Raw genomic sequence first — 22161 nt, forward strand, 5'->3', positions numbered from 1 at the left:
TATTTTTAAATCAAAAAAATTGCTCTAGTACTGAAGTGGTTAAAGTATAAGTTCACCTTTGGGAGCATGTTTCACATTATACCCACATTAAGGGTGTAAAGTGCAACATGCTTCAGAAGTCCCAACCCGATTCCCACCCTGTGATAGCAGGCAAATGTTCTTCTTCCAGTACTCGCTGTCACAATTTAAAAAGAACGCGACCACATGGGGTACTGCTCACATAATTGCGTCATTCATTCATTCACAGAGTCCTGTGAATGAAAGAACTACAACTACTGCCTGCAATTGTGACAGATGGCTTGTAGTTCTCAATGAAGTGAGGGGGTGCTGGTGAGCGCTTTCGTAGTTCATTGCTCTTCAGTAACTTTCTGTTAATATGGGAGGTATGAGCACACGGCTATACTGAGAGTCTGCAGGCTCCTGGCATTACACCCATGGTCATGGGTGCATTGCTTTTCGGGCTTCTGCAGGAACAAATAATAAATGCACTTTTTTCTGCAGAAATATGCGCATTTATTAAATTTTCTCCAAGAGGTGAACTTGGCCTTTAACCCCCCTGGCGGTATTACAGAGTCTGGCTCGGGGTAAGATTTCTGTACCAAAAGCAGTATCCCCGAGCCAGACTCAGGATCGCCTCGCAGCAGTCACAGACAAAGTTACTTACCTTGTCCCTGGATCCTGCGATGCATCCCCGCTGTGAGAGCGAGCGGCGTCCTCGCTCGATTCACACAGTGTCCCTGTGTGCCGCCGATCTCTGTTTCCTCCGACGTTACGACGCACGGGGGCGGAGATCGGCGCCAAATTCAAAAAAGTAAATAAACACCTTACATACAGTATACTGTAATCTTATAGATTACAGTACTGCATGTAAAAAATACACACCCCCCTTGTCCCTAGTGGTCTGCCCAGTGCCCTACATGTACTTTTATATAATAAAAAGTGTTATTTCTGCCTGCAAACTGTAGATTGTCCATAGCAACCAAAAGTGTCCCTTTATGTCAAAAGTGCTTTTGGAGCAGCTAGAAAACAGCGATAATACATTATAATCACTTGCAGAATTGAGCAATAGCGATTTGTGGCGAAATTCGTCATAAAAAAATAAAAAAATAATGACAGCGACAATTCTGCAACTGAGCAAATTTCAGTGATTTTGAGTTGATTACATTATTGAATAATTTTTATTATAATTGTATTATTTGTTATAATTATTTATTATATTATAATTTATAATTTTTTTTTTTTTTTTAAATTCATACCCGGGATGCCTACTAGACTCTTGTTTGGACAGAGTTATTCCCAAGGATTACAGGCCTACAATGTAAAACACCAAATTTCCTTGCAAAATAATGGTACTGCTTTCAGCACCTAAAATCTGAAATAATCATACCGCCAGGGAGGTTAAACATAGTTATTTCTCTTAACCTCTTCAATACAATTTGGGTCAATGTCCAGTTTGCATCCCTGCATTGTCATATGCAGATATGCTGATCCTATAAATCTTATGCACATGGGAACTACAACCAAAAAACACTCTACATGGGTGTTCGCGGCACCAACCTCACAGCAGTAAGGCCCCTTTCACACATAGTGATATATGGTGCTATTGTTTAGACAGATGTTAGCAGTGACATGTTCGCTGACATCCTATCAGCTAAAGTCAGACGGATGGAAACCCCATTTTCCATCCGTCTGGTGGATGAAAACGGACTCTATGGTCTGTTTTCATCCGATCCCCCATTGAGGAGAGCGGCACTGACAGGTCGGTCCCTGCACAGTGTAAAGAGACAGGCCTGTCATCTGCCTGCTCGGGGGGATCAACGGAGCGATCCCTGCAGAGCAAAGCGGAGCCCGTACACCGACATGTTCGTGTGAAAGAGCCCTTCTGCTAAAATTGCTGCATACTGACAGTAGGGAGTTCTATTTGTCATCGCTGGAAAAACACTCTTCCCGAGCATACATAAAATAGGCAGTTTGTTCATCGGGGTTCTAATTCTAAAGTCCTACAAGTCAATAGCCTGATTTTAGTTGGTGAAAGTTAAATAGTACCTGCATGCCTTCTTGGCCAGAAATGCCAATCCCAACGTCAGCTACTTGAATCATGCTCACATCATTGGCCCCATCACCTTGAAACAAAAATTAAAGTGGGGTAAAGAAAAAAAAAACAAAAAAACAAAAACAAACATACATTTAAAGGCAAACCAGTATAGGTATACTAACCGATAGCTAGAGTCATGACCTGCAAATTATTCCGGACCAGTTTAACCACTTGGCTCTTTTGCAGCGGAGTTGCCCTGCAGCAGATGACTGCTCTGCACAGCTTGGTGAGGTAGAGGAACCTTTTCTGTAGGGTTTCCTGCAGGGCAAATTCCAAGCTCTTTCCATCTATGATCAAGGCAAAGTGCTGCTCTTTCTTTAAAGGGTCACTTGAGTTAACATGGCTTTCGATCTCAGCAGTCATGTGGTTCATCAACACTTCACAAGTTCCCTGAAGTAGACCAGAAAGTGGAAGTGAGTGTATAGACATATACAGCACAATAAAGCACTCGCATGTCATGCCCAGTGCAGGTGGGGAAATGTACATTATTTTTGCTGAACCATACATAGGGTAGACATTGTGCACGGATACAGGGTGCTGTCAAATGTGAAGATTCCATAAAATAAAAAAAACAAAATCAGGGGTCAATGTGGCCCACAGAGCCCTCTAATTTGACCCGCGACCTCAAACCAAGGGAGCGCATGCCCATTGCTCTCGGTAAGCCCAGATTGCGATCAACAGGTTGCTGGTTGCTCATAATGCATGGAGAGTTGGCACCGGAGAAATCCGGAGGCACCTGAACAGATACTTTCTCTGTAGCATCAGCTCCTGTCCCAGGCCGAGTGATACCAAATGCACCTCACCAGAATTTTTTTAGCAGCCTGGAGAGCGAAGCCAGCAGAAGCTATAAGAGGGAAAAGGTTGGTGTATTAAACATCATGTACACTGCACTTTTGCAATGGGCATATTGGCACTTATAAAAAGGGTTATTGGGCTGCTTTCACACAGACGTGCTGTGGTTTACCCACACCTTGGGTGCAGCGCAGTGTGGGTTAGCTGCACTGAGCCATAGACTTCTATTATATCTTGCGGGTTTAGTGCACTTTCAGAAAGTGCACCACACCTGCAAGATGACTCAGTTCAGCTAAGCCATACTGCGCTGCACCCACGGTGTGGGTAAACCACAGCACATCTGTGTGAAAGCAGCCTCATAGGGAGCTCATGACAGTGGTGGCTTGTTTACATTTGAGGACTGGGTGGGTGGTAAAATCCTGTAGCTTATTGTGGCCTGCAAATGGTTACCAAATCACTTAAGTGGCCCTCGCTCTTTAAAAAGGTTAACAACAATAGGACCACTCAAATATGCTGCAAGTCTATAAACCCCTGGACAATCATTAGAAAAGAGGAAATATATAATAAAAAGCACTATTGTTAAAAAAAAATGTTCAGAAAAATGATTTTGAAGTTTGATTTTACCAATACATCTACACCAAGTCAATGATTAAGTTCTGCTTGGAGTGAAACATGTCAGAGGGAGGAGTCTAGGTGTGGGTATGCGATTTGTTAAACTATATGATAGAAGATTTTGGAGCATGACAATTATTTCTTCTTTAACATCAAGTCTACGTTGCTAAAAATCAACTTCATTGTAAACATGGTGTATCTAATTTCAATGAGGCTTAAATGCCATTTTGATTTTTAATGGACTTTGCCAGCTTTCCACTGCTTAGATTACCAATCTTTGTACTTTTCACCATTTTTACACTACTTGAAACTTTCGTTACAAACAGTTTAAAATGGAAAATAAAATACCTTTGGGTTGAACTCCAGGCATATAGCCAAATACACAAATGAAAAACATATTTGAGAGATGTCTTATCTGCAAAAGGATTTGTTTTTTTGTCCACCCAGTCCTGAGGTTTACATAGCCCTAAATCATAAATCAGTATTCTTCCAGTGGGATTCTAATTGGATGTCTATTTGTTTCAGGTCCATTTTAAAGGGGCTGTAAAGGAATTTCTTTCCCCCTAAATAGCTTCCTTTACCTTAGTGCAGTCCTCCTTCACTTACCTCGTCCTTCCATTTTGCTTTTAAATGTCCTTATTTCTTCTGAGAAATCCTCACTTCCTGTTCTTCTGTCTGTAACTCCACACAGTAATGCAAGGCTTTCTCCCTGGTGAAGAGAAAGCCTCCTGAGGGGGGAGCGGCGAGCAGGCAAGTCAGGACACTCTCTACGTTGCAGATCGAGAAAGGAGCTGTGTGTTAGTGGGCGTCCTGACACTTCTGCTCGCCCCTTCAAGAGGCGTTATCCACACCAGGAAGAAAGCCTGGCATTACGGTGTTGAGTTACAGACAGAAGAACAGGAAGTGAGGATATCTCAGAAAAAATAAGGACAATTAAAAGCAAAATCGAAGGGTGAGGTAAGTGAAGGAGGACTGCACTAAGGTAAAGGAAGCTATTTAGGGAAAAATAAGAAATTTCCTTTACAACCCTTTTAAGAGCTGCACAATGGCAGCCCCCATATACTTCTCAGCACACATTTCCTTTAAAATAGCTTCATACTCACATTGTCCAGTCTGCTCAGGGTCAGAATTTTGTCACTGTGTTCCAGCAGCTTGCAGGCATAGGCAACATTTACCGCCGTTTCTTCCTTGTCCCCGGTAAGCATCCAGATTTTAATATCAGCTTCTCTCAAGGACTCGATTGTATCTGGGACTCCTTCCTGCAGACGATCCTCTATTCCAGTGGCCCCTGAAAGATTTAGGGTTTTTGAAAGATATACATTTAAACCACAAAGAACACTAAATTCCAGGAGAAACAGGACTTGATTTATAAAGAATTCAAGGGGAACAAAACATTCCTGCTTTTGGTCAGGCAAGTCTGAATGGGTTTGAAAATGGGTTTTGTGTACTTGCTATAAAATCATTTTCTCCAAGTTCATCATGGCACAGCGAAGTTCTTTAATTCTTACTGCTTGGTTATAGCACCGCCTGAAGGTGGTGCTATAACGCAATGGTTACAGACCAAGAGCTTGAATGTGCCCTTCAATAAGCAAAAGAGAAACCTATATTTTAGATCCCACCTTTAGACCAAATTCCTAGCCAATTTAGTAAAAAAAACAAAAAAAAACAAACACACACAACACATGCATAACTTTCCTAGCCATTCACAAGCAGGGCCCACTTTTTCTCCTTTGCTGGGTGGTCCTCAAAGCTGAAGAGAACAGTGCTCATGTTCTGATGTCAGTGCCATTCTTTGACCCTTTTCACACGGAGGAGTTTTTAAAAATAGCGCTGCTATACCGCCTGAAAAACTCCTGCCCAGCAACCTCAATGTGAAAGCCGGAGGGCTTTCACACTGAGGCGATGCGCTGGCAGGAGAGAAAAAAATCTCCTGCAAGCAGCATCTTTGGAGCGGTATGTATACCGCTCCTTCCCATTTAAAACAATGGGAAACCACGGTATTAAGCCTTTATCGGCCGCTAGCGGGGGTTAATACCGCACCGCTAGCGGCCGAATCCTGCGGCAATTCCGACGGTATAGCGCCACTATTTTTAGCGGCACTATACCGCCACTATTTTTAGCGGGGCTATACCGCCACCGTGCCTCCCGCCCCAGTGTGAAAGGGGCCTTAGGAGCACTGTGCTGTTATGATTACGCAAGCCTAGAGAGTTTGTCTAACATCCTAGGCTCAGGACAAGGGATAATTAACAATGGCCATTATTCAACCCAAGAGGAACAATGCTGAAGGGTGCATCCAAGTGTCTGTGGGGACAGCGTTGAGTATTGCAGCAAAAGCGGTTTGCTCATTTTATTTTTTTTACCAGTGCCGATTTTAAAGGGTGTTCCATGTTAAATGAAGAACTGAAAAAGGATTCCCCATTCCTCCGATATTCCTCAGCCTAGGAATGGTGGTTGTTGGAAAGACTTCTTCATATCTTTACCTTGGTTACTAAAGGGTCTTGTGCCAGGAACAGCTCTATTTACATCCAGAATAATGGGCTCTGGAGGAATGCTTTGCTCTGCTGTGTTTCCTGAGAGAAAAATAAAATACTGCCCTTGCAGGGAAGAAAAGTCTGAATGCCTCCATGTAAAGAAACACAATGATTCTTCCATTTTGGCCATTCAGAGTATATTGATACTATCCCCCAATAACCCACCTTTGTAGTTCCCAAGTTTTACTCACTGATGCACTCTACCTAGGGCAGTTCACCGTGGGAATAAGCTCCAATGTCAGAGCTTACCTGGCTTAGCCTTCACCATCTCCATGTTCACCATCTCCATTTGGAAGTGTTCAGAACTGGTGACTGGCTACCCAAGAGTGGGCACTGTTCCAAGGTGAAAGTCACATGCTCTATCAGTGAGGGTCTCTGAAAGAGCAGGAAGGTGGCAAGGAAGTGTAGATCGATTAATATAACTTGCTGGGGGGGGGGGGGGATGCTGGGCGTCAATGTCTTCAATTTTCTTGGTGTAAACAGTAGCCATACGGCCTAGAAACCACCAGAGAGCACTGTACGAGACAAGATTCCTATCTTTTTGTGGGTACGGTACTGGCAAATACAGTATGCATTAAAATTAGATATGTGAGCCTTGTTTTTAAAGTGAAGTGAAGTGAGAAAAACAAAAAGGTTGCTGTGGCAGGCCTTTTTCTATTAATTAGTGCCAAGTTGACCCTTTGACTTCAGTACCTTCAGAATCACCAATCTGGATATCAGAATTTACACAAAATAATAAAGTGCTGAAGCAGAAGGATCAGCATGAGCTGGGGAAGTTGAAGTTTTATGTCAGAAGGAGTTTGGCAGTGCTGGTCATCAATGGCTTCAATTTTCTTAGTGTAAACAGTGGCCACCAGAGAGCACTGTCTGAGACAAGATTCCCATCTTATCTTCTTGTGGGTACGGTACGGGCAAATACAGTATGCGTTAAAATTAGAGGTGTGAGCCTGTTTTTAAAGCGTTAGCTGCCCAAGTGTCAAGTTGACCCTTTGACTTCAGTACCAATCTGGAAAGCAAAATTTACATAAAATCACATAAAGTACTGAAGCAGAAGGATCAGCATGAGCCGGGGAAGTAGCATGTCAGAAGGAGTTTGGCAGTGACCAAACTCATCGCTCATGACATGTTAGAATCTTGGTATGGTCTTCAAAGCAGATTACAACCCAAAATACAAAGAAGAAGTGGAGAGCCACCTGTCTAAAACATTAGAACTAGGGTTGTCCCGATACCACTTTTTTAGGACCGAGTACAAGTACCGATACTTTTTTTCATGTACTCGCCGAAACCGAATACCGATACTTTTTTTAAATGTCATGTGACAGTTTTCAAACAATACAGACTAAGGATATTTTCTTTAGAATTATGAAGAACTCTAACTCAAGACATTATAAAAGAATAAAAATGAATAAAAATGTTTTATTTGCTTGTCACGCAGTAGTAAAAAACTCAAAGAATTTTCATAGAAATAAATAAATACAAAAAAAGTATTCGGCCAGGCATCGGGAGCATTTGCGCGAGTACAAGTACTCCCGCAAATACTCGGTATCGGTCCCGATACTAGTATTGGTATCGGGACAACCCTAATTAGAACCCTTGTATACACTTTCTCCTAGGCAATCCAAGGCCGGCCATAGATGGAGAAGGTTGCTTCCTCTGATTGGCTGAGACAGAAAAGCAGGCAAAGGACATATTGATCTCCTCCTCAGCAAATCAAATAAGGCTTTGTATTCATTCATAAAAATCCAGAGCTTCTTGTGAATGGCTGAGAAGCGCTCAAGCCCAACTTGATTTTGTTCCAGAAATGGAATGGGAAGTTCTCGTATTGATGCCGGAACACAGTAGTGCATACAGCAAACTTGGCCTGCCCATACATGGTTTTGAATCTCAGCAGGTTCCTGCTGAACATGTGGAGCTTCGAACCGCCTATGGCCGGCTTAAGGGAATATATGTGAGGTTTTTATCATCAGCAATAAATTAAGCACACAGAGATAGTGAAAAAACACTTAGAGTTAAAACCACTCACTCCAGTAAACTGCTTGTCTGCATATCTGTAGGTACAATCTGAAAAGTGTCATGTTACCTTTTAAGTGAAAGAACTAGAGTTTCTATAAAAACCGTGTCCTTTTAGTAACCTCACCAGCCTGTTACGCCTTTACAAATATCTGATCTGGATATTCAGCGACCCGTGCAGGTTATACAAGATGTAGCAAGAACAGACTTACCAAGTAGAGTAAGATTGGTTTCCAGTCTGAGCGCAGACTCGTACAGCAACTCTTCTCGATTGTCAATACTGGTCTCTGCTAGAAAGTGAGACTGTAACCATTCTGCATACTCTCCCTCATTCATCACCTGCACAAAACAGGCCAAAGGTAGATTTACAAACACATTTTAAAAAACTACAGGTTCACGTTTTATAAAATACACCAATTTAGGGCCTGGATAGTGTTACAATATGTTCCTGAAATTAAAGTGGAGGTTCACCCAAAAAAATCTATTTTTAACATTAGATTGGGCCTAATTACGGGAAGCAGAATCGGGTGTTTTGTTTAAAATCAATGCAGTACTTACCGTTTTAGAGATAGATGTTCTCCGTGGCTTCCGGGTATGGGCTGCAGGACTGGGCGTTCCTATTTGATTGACAGCCTTCCGACCGTCGCATACAGCGCGTCACCAGTTTACGAAAGTAGCCGAACGTCGGTGCGCAGGCACCGTATAGAGCCGCACCGACGTTCGGCAACTCGTGACGCACTGTATGCGACCGTCAGAAGGCTGTCAATCAAATAGGAACGTCCAGTCCCGAAGACCATACCCGGAAGCGGCGGAGAACATCTCTCTCTAAAACGGTAAGTGCTGCATTGATTTTAAACAAAACACCCGATTGTGCTTCCCGTAATTAGGCCCAATCTAATGTTAAAATTTTTTTTTCGGGTGAACTCCCGCTTTAAAGCTGAACTCCAGGCACTAACAGTTTATTATTGAAATATATTCTTCTACAGTCAAAAAAAATCCAATTTGCATGCCCCAAATGCTTTTGTAAACCCAGACATTCCCTTGTAAAAGTAGCTTTTCTGAAACTTAATAGGGATGGAGGCATGTATGGTTTAAAGAGCCTTCACTTCCTTGTATCTGACTCCTAGTGGTCAAGTTACCATATACCACATAGAACACAGTTAATATTGATGGACACCTTGCTGCCGTTATTGTCTCTGCTATTTCAAGCCGATTTGTTTGTGTGTTCTGCAGCCGGTGATCTGCCGTGCTGGTTCCAGCTATCTTGGAAGTTTCAAGGCAAGCGCAATCTGATGTGCTGAGACGGTTCCAGCCAACGGGGAAGTTCCTTGGAAGTCTGCGCAGGCGCAAACTTGCTGACGGAAATCTCCGAACCTCAGCCGGCATCCAGGGCGACGTGGATTTCGCTCGGACGGCTCGCTCGGCCTCCTGGCTCTTTTTTTTAACATCCTCCAATCCACGGGGATGTTAAAGAATGAGCCTGGATGCCGGGCGAGGTTCGGAGATTTCCGTCGAGAAGTTTGCGCCTGCGCAGACTTCCAAGGAACTTCCCCGTTAGGGGAACATAGAGGACAAGTCACCGGCAGGTTGGCCAGTGTTTGTTTGTCCGGGAGTTGTGATGCACGCTCTGTGCCCTCCCTCTCCCCTCCTTCCCAGACACTATGGGGGTGGGGGATTGGGCAGGCGCTTTCACCGCGCATCGGCGCCACGCCTCCCGCGCTATGTGTATGAGGTCTGTGGGTGTCCCCTCACGCAGGTGATATTTCAGCCGGGATGACACAAGGGAAGTAGGTCCGGCGGCTGCCATGCTGTCTCTCCTTCACCGTCATGCCAGTGTGATGCTGGATGAGACCCTGGCTACTGGGCTCACCCTGCAGTTCCCCTTCTGTGACTTTTTTAAGCAGTTCCACTCTGCACTTCAGTTTTGGCTCCTACTCCATCAGCACCCACTTGGGTAAACACATAGCAAGCTCTCAATGTATTCCCAGTTTCTCTTTATCTACAACAAGCATAATTACCATTTCCTTAATCTAGCTTTCATCCTTTTCTCCCGATTTCAGGAATCTTATCTTCTCCTCCCTATTCTCGCTATATGGACACCTCATTACTTTCTCATTCTGTTCACCTTGGTGACATGTTCCACAATACTTTTTATACTGTGGTGATGGGTTTACGCTATATTACATTTCTTTCTATTTATACCATTATGGTAACAAACCACTTACTTTATTGTATACAATATAGAAACCCCATCTACCGTTATATCAAGATTCTTTCATACGAACACACTGTTTTTGGGCGACTGCGTGTGCGCTGCTGGTTCCTGCTTTGGCCGACCCCCGGCAGGTGGTATCGCATGGTCTCAGCATCAGTTTTTATGCAAGTATCTTCTGTTATGGCCTTCTGTTTATCATTATTCCAACCTCCCCCCCTTCCCAGTTGGTAGTTACCGTACATCAAACTATAACGGTGATCTTTATCCTCCTTTTAGTATATCGATGCACTTTCTCCTAATGAGTGGATAGAGGTCCATGAAACGTTGTTGAGCTTATTTGGATGCATCCATTTCATAATTATGATTCTAAATGGTTTTATTGCTTTACCAACCCTGATATAATGTTATATCTACTCCATTTTGGGGATTGTGATGTACAATATTTATTCTCTGTGTTATGTTGGTTACAATTCACAATATGTATGCTGTTATTTTGTATTTTATATGCCATTTTATGTGCCATTATGCATTTATATGGGTTGATCCGTGCCCTATTTTTGGTCCAATAATAAATACAATTATTTACATATACATATGGATTTGTCTGGCTCTACCCCACGCAGCTCATTCAAAGTCCCACCCTCCCCCTTCTTTTTTTGCATAGCAATTAGGGATGGAGGTGCAAACCCTCCCTTGCATCTCATTTAAAGTCCCAAATATTCCCTTTTTTTCTGAAGTCACCCTGCACAGAAAGTGAGAACACGGATCTGGAAGAAATGCTCAAAGCACACTAAGAATACACATGCCTTTTGTGTTTGGACACAGTACTTGTAGAGGCCTGTTTATTTGGTGATATTGTTAACCACTTGCCGACCAGTGCACGACTATATACGTCGGCACAATGGCACGGCTGGGCAGACGAACGTCCCTTTTAAAGAAGTGGCATTGTGGGCTCGCGCCGCAAGTCCGACCGTGGGTCCTGCGGACTTTATGTCCGCGGGGATACCTGCGATCGTTTCAAGGAGAGAAAGAAAAGGGAAATGCCAATGTAAACAAGCATTTCCCCAGTTTTCCTAATGACAGGACACTGATCACAGCTCCCTGTAATCGGAAGCTGTGATCAGTGTCGTGTCACACACAGCCCATCCCGCCCTACAGAAGCACTCCCTAGGACACACTTAACCCCTTCAGCGCCCCCTACTTTTTAACCCCTTCACTGCCAGTGTCATTTTTACAGTAATCAATGCAATTTTGTAGCACTGATCGCTGTATCAAAGACAATGGTCCCAAAATGGCGTCAAAAGTGTCCGATGTGTCCACCATAATGTCACAGTCCCGATACTGATTGCCGCCACTACTACTATGTTAGGAAAGACTACACTAAAATTATAGTGTGTGGAACAGAGACTTTGCCAAAAACTGCTTTAAGGAAAAGGACTTTGGGTTTGTTTTACTTTGATTATGGGCATAAAAAAAAAACTTTCTGAATGAATACAAGGCCAAGACAGAGAAGCAGGCAGATGACATCACAATCTCCACTTCAACCAATCAACGGAAGCTTTGTATTCATTCATAAAAATAAAAAGCTTTCTGTGAATGGCTGAGCAACAGTCAAGCCCAACTTGGTTTTGTTCCAGAAATGGGGCAGGAAGCTCTTGTATTGGTGCCAGAACGCAGTACTGTATATTGTATGTAGCAAAGGATGACAGCAGCCACATTTCTTAGTAATGGAACCAGTTCCAAGCTGGCCCAGTTATAAGCCTCCTTGGGAGGGTGATCAGCTTGATGTCAATATTGCCAACTATTCATTGTTCATTTAAACTTGCTTGTTACTTATCCTCTTACAACGCTACACAATCATTGTGTTTGTCTGCTTCTTCTCACAATACAAATCTGAGTCGGTCAGGTTTTTTTAAACCAATCCACGCTTTGTTTGGCCATAGATGGAGCGGAGCTTGGTCGGTTCAGCAGGGAGCAGGCGAGATTTGATCCATATATGGGCAGGCTGGTTGTACTGAAGTTGTGCTCTGTACTGAAGTTGATCGATCAACTTCAGTACAGAGCACAATAGCGCTGCAGGAGGGTTCGTAAGTGACTGTGGTAATGAGGGAATCGGAAGGCTAATTTACAAAAAAATCTTCATGAAATAAAACTGAGCAAAGAATCATTATTGCAATGCGAGAACCAGCGCAATTGCAGTGAGTGTTCCGCATATCCCTAGCAGGCAGTTCACACCACCCTCTGCGATCTTCTGCGGGTGTCAATACAAAGTCAATGACACCTCCAGATCGGTTTGCAGATCACAGTGCGAACTGTGAATTCAGACAGGAATTGAATCACATGGGTGTTCATACAATTCCAGTGCAGGAAAAAAAAGCATTTTCGTGCAAATGCAATGCGAGTTGAGCCATACAAATTGTATGGCTGAATGCACACTGCACAGACATCACATTGCTGTGCAAATCTCATGCGATGTCGGTGTTCGCAACAGTGTGAACCTATGCTGAATATCTAATCATGTCAAAAATACTTCTTTATTTACTTATTCTGCTCAAGATTGGGAACTGAATGTGAACACAGCTACAATTTCTTGAGTGAATATACTCAACACCTTTAGTAAATCATCCTGGAGAGCCATTGTAGTACAAATCCCTACATTTATTACCACACAAATATGGAAAAAAACAGCATGTGAAATGGATGGAGCAGGATTTCATCGAACAGATGAGGCATCATCAAAAGGGATATATTCTTCTGACTGTAAGTTATGTCCATTGTGCTGATTTTTGTGCGTTTTTTACTTTTTTTTGGCTGCACCTACTAAAAGATAAGTTCACCTTTACAGAAAAATCTTTGAGGCCCCGTACACACGACCGAGTTTCTCAGCAGAATTCAGCCAGAAACTCAATCGGAGCCGTATTCTGCCGAGAAACCCGGTGGTGTGTACACTTTTGGCCGAGGAAGCCGACGAGGATCTCGTCGGGCCAAATAGAGAACATGTTCTCTATTTCCTCGACGGCTTCACAAGGAACTCGACGAGCAAAACTATGTGTTTTGCCCGTCGAGTTCCTCGGACGTGTGTACGGGGCCTAAGGTGAACATACACAGGACCCCATCCAGTCCCGCTGACCTGCATGGCGACGATCGCCTGTTCTGGTCCGGTATAGCTACCTTATGGCTCTAGGGCTTAGAATTTCCGGAGCTTAACCTCCTAAAACTACCACGTCAGGTGGGATGTTTAGGAGCATTCTAATTGGGCAGCGCCGACCAATCAGAACCCACATAGCACGTTCTCTCAGCGGGGAAGAAAGAAAGCGGAGGGGATTTCTAAGCGCCAGAGCCATGAGGCGGTTATACCGGGCCTCAGAGCGGATGATCGCCGCCATGCAGGTCAGCAGGACAGGAGGTGGCGAGATGAGGGTCCTGTGTAAGTTCACATTACAGATTTTTCTGTAAAGGTGAACTTGCACTTTAAGCTCCAAGTTAAACACAATATAAAATAACTAAAAATAGGTGATCAATGAAAACACATTATACTTTCCCTTTAAAGCTCAGCACTGTCTTTTAAATCGAAAAGCCATTGTGTGCAAGCTAAAGCCTCAGACACACAATCAGGTTTTCCGAGTGGAAGTGTGATGGCAGGCTGTTGTCAGAAAATCCGATTGTTTGTATGCTCCATCGGACAATTATTGTCGGATTTTCCCAACAACAAATGTGGGATAGCATGCTTTAAAATTTTCCGACAACAAATGTGTGATGTCGGATTTTCCGATCGGATGTACACCAGTACGTCGGACAAAAATCCAAACTACAAACACGCATGCTCACCATAAAACAACAATAGCAGAAATGTCCCAAAGGGTGGCACTAAAGAGCTGAAAAGCCATGTACTTTCGTATTTGATAGCCAACAATTATCGTTAGTATGCAATACAAGTTCACGGCCAACGCCCTTCAGACAAAAGTCAGAGGCTTGGTCCACGGAAAATCTGATCATGTGTACGAAGCTTAAGAACATTTTATGTACCTGGAGACATTCGTGAATAGTTTAAAGGATCTGTGCACAAATGTAGATCCTAAACCAACTGGAAAGGCTAGACAATATACAAGAATAAATGCAAGATATACAGGAACACTCAGGATTGAGCACAGCCTGCTGGGAAAGACTCGGCAACATGGTGACCACAATCGGCATCAGTTAATTCTCTCATAATTTGTGAAATGTTATTTCTGCTGTTGTGTCCACCAATCTAACAATGCAGGAATATAGGAAGAGTCGACCCACCTGCAACACAGTGTCAGTACGAGAGATTTCCTTATAATTTGCATGAAGTATTATACTCTAATGATTTATGGTATGCAGGTAACCGGTACATTTTACAAGTAGAGAGAACATTATTTCAAACTCCTTGTTGGGCTTCGGTAACCGGGAGACTTCCAGGTCAGATAATGCTATGTGCACATGATTTATATACAAACAGGCTGCCAACTACGATAATCTGATTCACAAAACAAATTGCAGAAATGTGAAAAAATGAAAAAATCATCAAAGCTCATCTTTACCTTTTGAGCAATACATAAAGTGCGGAGTCCGCTCCTGGCATATCTATCTAAATGCCTTTGTGTTAACATTCGGATGTCCGTTTGCAAGACGTCTGTTTTGTTATCTAAAAGCACAATATATGCAACACAAAAGATTAATAAAATAAACTTGATATGGACTTTGGCATACTCTACAATAAAGACATTCAGTCGCTATGCCTCATTTTAAGTTTCACATGGATGTTGGTTGAAGAAAAAAAAAAAAAATACAGCATTGTTCGACGATGGTAAAATTATTGAGCGAGGCATGAGAAATCGTGCCATTGAGAACCACAGTACTTTATAGTTGCAATACCAGGTTTTACCAGCAGGTTGTCCAGTTTTACAGCTGCAAATTCAGGTAAAAAAAACAGAGGAAGGTGAGCAAATCAAACCGAAAGGAATTCTATGGCACACAGAACACCACTTCTAAGACCCCTTTCACACTAAGGAGTTTTTCAGGCGGTACAGCGCTAAAAATAGCGCTGCTATACCGTCTGAAAAACTCCTTTACTGCCTACTCAATGTGAAAGCCCAAGGGCTTTCACACTGAGGCGATGCGCTGGCGGGAGAGAAAAAAATCTCCTGTCAGCAGCATCTTTGGAGCGGTGAGAGGAGCGGCATTTATACCGCTACTTCACCGCTCCTTTTCATTTAAAACAATGAGAAACCGCGGCAATACAGCCGGTATTAACCCTTTATCGGCCGCTAGCGGGGGTTAATACTGCACCGCTAGCGGCCGATTCCCGCGGCAATCCCGGCGGTATTGAGCTATTTTTACCGGCGCTATACCGCCACCGCGGCTCCCGCTCCAATGTTAAAGGGGCCTAACATGTAGGATTCTGGTCAGTTTCTATAGCGCACGGAACAACAACACTTCTGAAGCCCTGTACACATAGGCCAGAATCTCGTCAGGAAAAAAACCCTTTTTTTTCCCCGACGAGATTCTTGGCAAGAATCTCTTGCCGGCCGAGTGTACAGACACTCCTTTCAAAAGAAGCACGGTTCTTTTGAAAGGCAAGTACGCTGTGACGTCATCGCATACGACGAGCATGCGCTCGTCACATTCGATGCCGCCGTCATCTTGCTGCACCCTACCTGTGCCTAGGAAGCTACCGCGCATGCGTCAAAGTCATTTCAAGCATACGCGGGTTTCCACAGCGACAGGTAAGTATACACACTCTTGGGTTTCCTCGACAGGAAAACACAGCCGAGAATCACTACGAGAAAATAGAGAGCCGGTTCTCTATTTTTCTCGTTGAGATTTTAGGCAGTTTTCTTGACGAGAAACCTGAAAGCCTCGTACACACGCACGGTTTACTCAGCAAGAAAGCTCTGCCAGCAGTTTTCTTGCTGGTTCTTGCCGAGTAAACCGAGTGCGTGTACGAAGCTTTAAATGTAGGGTTCTGGTCAGTGACGGCAAACAACCACCCCCCCCCCCCAGGTGGCCGCACTACCTCCCTAGCGAATATTCATTCACTATTGTCACACAACTAGGTGGGCTTGTGCGCCCCTAATGGATGGGCCACCACTGGTTCTGGTGGGCATGACTAGTACAGGAAGTGAATTTACAGCAAGTTAAATATGGACCTACTAAAATTAGCAGTGCAGTTGTCAATGTTAAAGATACAGGAGGCTTCAACCAGCACCCTTGACATCACTAAGAGACCACACAATATTCAGTCTACGATGTGATACTACAAAAGACTAAATCGGAGACTTACTACAGTAATACAATATTATATATATATGGTGACGTCATCCCTGCTCGTCCATCGGCAAACACGGCTCACAGCGCCAGCAGAGGAATTCCCCTGCCCACCGCCGAAAATCACTGATTCCACCAGCGGCAGAAGGACAGATCCCCTGCATCCCAGAGCGCTGTACCCGGGACAAAAGGGAAAAGACACCGCCAGATGATACCTACCTACCCTCCTGAAAATTGACTCCACACGTTCTCGATTGACCACCAAAATGTGAGTGGCTTCTTTTTTTCTTGTGGTTTTTTTTTTTTTTTTTTTTTTAATTTTAATTTTAAATTCATTTTTTAAACTGTTTTAAGTACTGCACCCAGAGGCGCCTCTCTCCTTGTTGACTTACTACAGTAAATGGTCGAGACTGCAGAGATGCCAACAATGTCTGTCAGAAACTGTGAACATCCTACAAGTGTGGTTGGAAACTGAACACTTATTGCAGAAGAGAGTCTGAGACTGGGGACATGTTACTGCTGAAGTCACTGCCATTACAGTCTCTCTACAAATCAAAGCTCCAACTCACACAAACTGACTGCTGTGGTCCCAAAAGCCACACAAAGTATCAAAGGGCCAAAAGTTGAGCACCAATGATTTGGAGCCATCAGGTGCCATTAATAAAATAACCACAACACAGGGGGTCTTATCCTAGTGTCTCTAAACCCACATCATAAAAAACTATCAAAATGCATTACACGCTGTTCATACTCAGTCACTGAGATTTGTTTTTTCTGTATTCTGCAAAAAAACCTGGTTGATCTTTCTGCTCCATTTCCACCTTCTGTCCAAGTCCCCAATACGGTTGGGGATTTTGCAGAGCAGTGTTGGCAGCTCTGCACATGCTCAGTGAGTTTCTATGCTGAGCATTTCCTCCCTATCATATCGGAGCAGCCCATGTGACTATAGAGCAGTGATGGCGAACCTTGGCACCCCAGATGTTTTGGAACTACATTTCCTATGATGCTCATGCACGTTGTGGTGTAGTTGAGCATCATGGGAAATGTAGTTCCAAAACATCTGGGGTGCCAAGGTTCGCCATCACCGCTATGGAGGCACACACGTAATAAATGACAGCCCACTCCCTCCCTCCTCTTCATCCATGCCCACTAACCAGCTAAATACAATGGGGTGAGATATTACATGTAGATTAATGGATATGTTATTCTAAGATTTAATTTGATTTGATAGATTTGTATGACAGTTTAAAATAGTTTATGAATATTATTTATTTTTACTCTATTCCATAAGCTCCTCCTGCTTATGTTTCCCTGCAGACAGGATGGGAAAGAGCTGGGTCACGTGACATCTGTATATCATAATAATAATAATATCAGCTGTATATCAATAAGGACAGTGCCATTAACCACATACAGAAATAGAAGGGACAATGTAAATTAAACAGTGTTTTTAGTATAACTTTAATACACAATAAAAATTAGGGCAAAATGGTAATGGGGTTTGGCTTTTCCGTGAGCCAGGCAATATAAAAAGTATGCTAAAGAAAACAAAAATTGACAGTGATGGTCAAAAACCTTTTCCATACTCTGATAATAACTGTAGTATCTGGGTAGCTGTAGCCACCTGATGCTAACCAATGATAGAATATTTACGTCCTGCGATGACTGGGTCATTGACACGGTTTATTTATTGTTGCAGCCGATAGGACAGCTATTGATCCCAGCTGTCACCAATAAATAATGATATACTCTACAAAATGAAAGTCTACATGTTCATCTGTAAATCTACAGCCATTGAATATTGGCACATAAGAATGGTTGTCAAATGTACAATTTATATATTCTAAGATTGGAACATGTAAACAGGCAATCCAATTGAAGATGTCGGGATAAAGAAAGTATTATGTTCCAGAATTCTTTCATTCTTGGGTATACATCATTTTTACTGGGAGTAATCCTTGTAAGAGACAGAAAAAGCCAAAAAAAACACTAAATGGATAGCACACATACAACGAAACCTACTTGGCTTTTGTTTAGTATAGCTTGGGCATAGGTTAACACAAATCTGAATCGGAGGCGAAAAAAAAAAAAAAAAGTAGTAATGTTTCCAAAGTATAGATTTTGATAGCCGTCACCATAGCAAGTACTTCAAATTATTATTATACAGGATTTATATAGCGCAAACAGATTGTGCAGCGCTTCACAAATGGTAGATTTCCCTTCACCTCCAGTAGCAACTGCAACATTTAGTATTTTCCTACAGTTTCATTCTTTTTACAGTGAGTATAGAAAAAATAAAAAGGAGAATTTTCAGAATGGGGACACAATAAAAAGGAGGTACTAACCCCTCAACTACTATCTTTTTTTTGCACGGGAATGGGACCTTTCAGGCATAATATACATCCAAAAACACAATTAATGTACTACATTTATTAGAATATCCAAATGAAGCACAACATGTTAAAACAGCAATGTGATAAAGTAAAACATTGTATCAGGAATGATTGATTTCTTGTGGACTGACGCATTTCATGAATTTGATCCACTTCTTCAGGAGCCATCAAAAACATTTATTCACATAACCTAAATAAAAACAAAACAATCAAAAAAGATTCCCATCCCCAACATTACCGGGATGATTTTGAATAATTTTTATGGTTTTTGTTTAAATTATTATGTGACTAAGTACTTTTAACGGCTCCTGAAAAAGTGGATCAAGTCCATGAAACGCGTCGACCAAAGAATCAATAATTTCTGATACAATGTTTTGCTTTATCACATTGATTTTTTAACATTTGTACTACATTTAGATATTCTATGATATTTTGTGGATTAATGTGAGAAATCCATTTAACGAAAAATAATATCAAATAAATGGCGTTTTTAGATATATTTTGTGCCTCAAAAGTCCTACTCCAGTGCATTTTTCTTTTGTTTGATAGTAGAGGGATCTGCCACTAATCTTCTTAACCACTTCATTACTTAACCATTTTGGCTGGAAATCTAATCTAATACAGCTAGCTAAACTGTGAAAATGATGGGCTCTGCCAACTGCTTTATCATATACTGTAACTGTATACATTTTTTTCTGTTCTTAATATGTACAAACTACAAATCTTAGACATTAGATATGGGAGCGGACACTGCTGACTTGTTTTTCTAGGTAAAACACTGAGGAAAGAATTATTGGACCCTTTTCACACTGGGGTGTTTTGCAGGCACTAGAACGCTAAAAATAGCGCCTACAAATCGCCCTGAAACAGCCGCTGCCGTCACTCCACTGTGAAAGCCCTCGGGGCTTTCACACTGGAGCGGTGCGCTAGCAGGATGGTAAAAAAAAAAGTTCTGCTAGCCGCATCTTTGGAGCGGTGAAGGAGCGGGGTGTTTACCACTCCTCCTGCCCATTGAAATCAATGGGCACTGAGGCTATACCGTCGGCAAAGCTCCTCTGCAGAGGCGCTTCGAGGTGGGTTTAACCCTTTCTCGCCCGCTAGCGGGGAGGGGGTAAAAGCGCCCCGCTAGCAGCCGAATAGCGCCATGAAAATTACGGTAAAGTGCCGCAAAAAAAAAGCAGTGCTGTAACGCTGACGCACCCACCGCCCCAGTGTGAAAGGGGCCTAAGGATGTCCCAACTGCCCCTACCAAATTCAGATCCAAAATTAGCAACACAGCAGATCCAAAATTAATACAGTTGACCATTACTTATGATGTATTCTGATGTCATATATTGGTTGTCCCCATCTTAATGAATAATCAAATTGTACTATAAAAACATAAAAGGGTGCAGAGCTTACCATCAGATGTAGGGAATAGGAGATCCATTATAACAGAATCTGCTCCTTTAGTGTACACCACAACCTTATTTGCCAGTGGATGGCGAACTACAATAGACATCCTTTTTCTGACAGAATCAAATGGTAGAATGTGCAGCAGCTGAAATGTCAAGGACCCAATAGTGCCCAGTTCTACAGTGACTTGATCAGGTGTCCGGGACATAAGAATGCATTTATAAGCTCTGGCAGCATGCACCAGTGCAGCTTCATCAGGAGACTCGGCCTCATAGTCCACCTCACATGTGCCAGGCTTATCTTGGTCAGCAACAGGATCTGTAGGGTCAGATTTCTCCAAGCCTTCCGGCAAGGTCTCCCTGGTAGAGTCTAAGCTGGCCTCCAAGGTTTTGTCCACCTCAACAGGAGAAGTCAACTTCATTTTGCTGAAAAAGGGCAGTTTATACACAAAGTTATTGGAGGATTCTGAAGAAGAATCTTTGGCACCCAGAAGTGTGGCTGCGCTTATCTTGCGGACAGAGAACCTCTGAAACATCTGCTTGATTTCCTCCAGGGATTTCATTGGGCTTCGTAATAGTGATGTCATTCTTCCCTGCTTGCAAGACATAAAGACAACAACAATTACACGCCAACGTAACTGCAACAAAGGGTAAGACAGTTAAAGAGCATGTGTTACTTAAAGAAGGATTCCAGGTATGGATATTTTATACATAGTTACATTGGTCAAGCTTGGACCAATGGCACTATGTACATACACCTTACCTGACGGATGCCCCCGGGAGCTGAAAATCACTGAGGTAGACACTGCTACTCCAGTGATCTCCACTTGCTTCCAGGCCCTGTGCTGAGCGGCTGGCTTGCTTCATTCTAAAAACCAAGAGGTCAACCACTCAGCAGAGGCATCATTCAGAGAATGCTTTGTATTTTCTAAATGAATGCAAAGCATTCCCTGATTGGACGAGGTGGAAAAGTGGAGCAATGACATCACTATGTATTAGATATCCATACCTTGCCTTTAAACCTTTAAAGTACATAAAAGTCAAGGCTATAGTATATACTCATTGTAAACAACAACGAGTCACATGACACTGGGGAGCAGGCCCGGACTGGGACAAAAAATAGGCCCGGGCATTTTAGACTGAGCAGCCCGGGTGGGGGGGGGGGGGCGGTGCAGCTGCACTTTGCGGCGGTTAATCATGAGATGTGGGGTTCCAGCACCCTGCACCTCTGGACCCTTTATATTACACAACACCCTGGACCCCTTTACATTACACAGCACCCTGCACCTCTGGACCCTTTACATTACACAACACCCTGCACCTCTGGACCCTTTACATTACACAACACCCTGGACCTCTGGACCCCTTTACATTACATTGCACCCTGCACCTCTGGACCCTTTACATTACATAGCACCCTGCAGCTCTGGACCCTTTTACATTACACAGCACCCTGCACCTCTGGGCCCCTTTACATTACATAGCCCACAGTTTGTTACACAGACACCCCCCTAACAGTTCTGGACCCCCTGCATGTTACACATACCTCCCTACAATGCAGACCCCCTCCCTACAGTGCAGACCCCCCTACAGTACAGACCCCCTCCCTACAGTACAGACCCCCCCTACAATACAGACCCCCCCTACATTTCAGACTCCTCTTACAATACAAAACCCCCCCTACATTTCAGACCACCCCTACAATACAGACCCCCCCCCCCCCCACAATACAGAAACCCCCCTACAATACAGACCCTCCCTTCAGACCCATAATGTACCTCATATCCGTGCGCGACTGCATGTCGGGTTCCCTCCCTCTGTGTAGACATAA

At 43.2% G+C, this 22161-nt stretch overlaps 1 protein-coding gene across 2 annotated transcripts in view; it reads right to left on the bottom strand.

The window, feature by feature from the left end:
* ATP10D (ATPase phospholipid transporting 10D (putative)) overlaps positions 1–22161 on the bottom strand; it is a 142733-nt gene that overhangs the window by 25812 nt on the left and 94760 nt on the right. The window contains exons 12-17 of one of the 2 annotated variants that reach the window (XM_040334987.1): positions 20338–20923; positions 14818–14921; positions 8253–8379; positions 4603–4787; positions 2218–2485; positions 2047–2123 (exon numbers count right to left, since the gene is read on the bottom strand). In XM_040334987.1, the coding sequence (XP_040190921.1) occupies positions 2047–2123; positions 2218–2485; positions 4603–4787; positions 8253–8379; positions 14818–14921; positions 20338–20923 (1347 nt within the window). Of the gene's footprint in view, positions 1–2046; positions 2124–2217; positions 2486–4602; positions 4788–8252; positions 8380–14817; positions 14922–20337; positions 20927–22161 lie in introns of both variants that reach the window. The other variant, XM_040334982.1, reaches the window with a different exon arrangement.

Source organism: Rana temporaria, chromosome 1 (genome assembly GCF_905171775.1).
Source record: "Rana temporaria chromosome 1, aRanTem1.1, whole genome shotgun sequence".
NCBI lineage: Eukaryota > Metazoa > Chordata > Amphibia > Anura > Ranidae > Rana > Rana temporaria.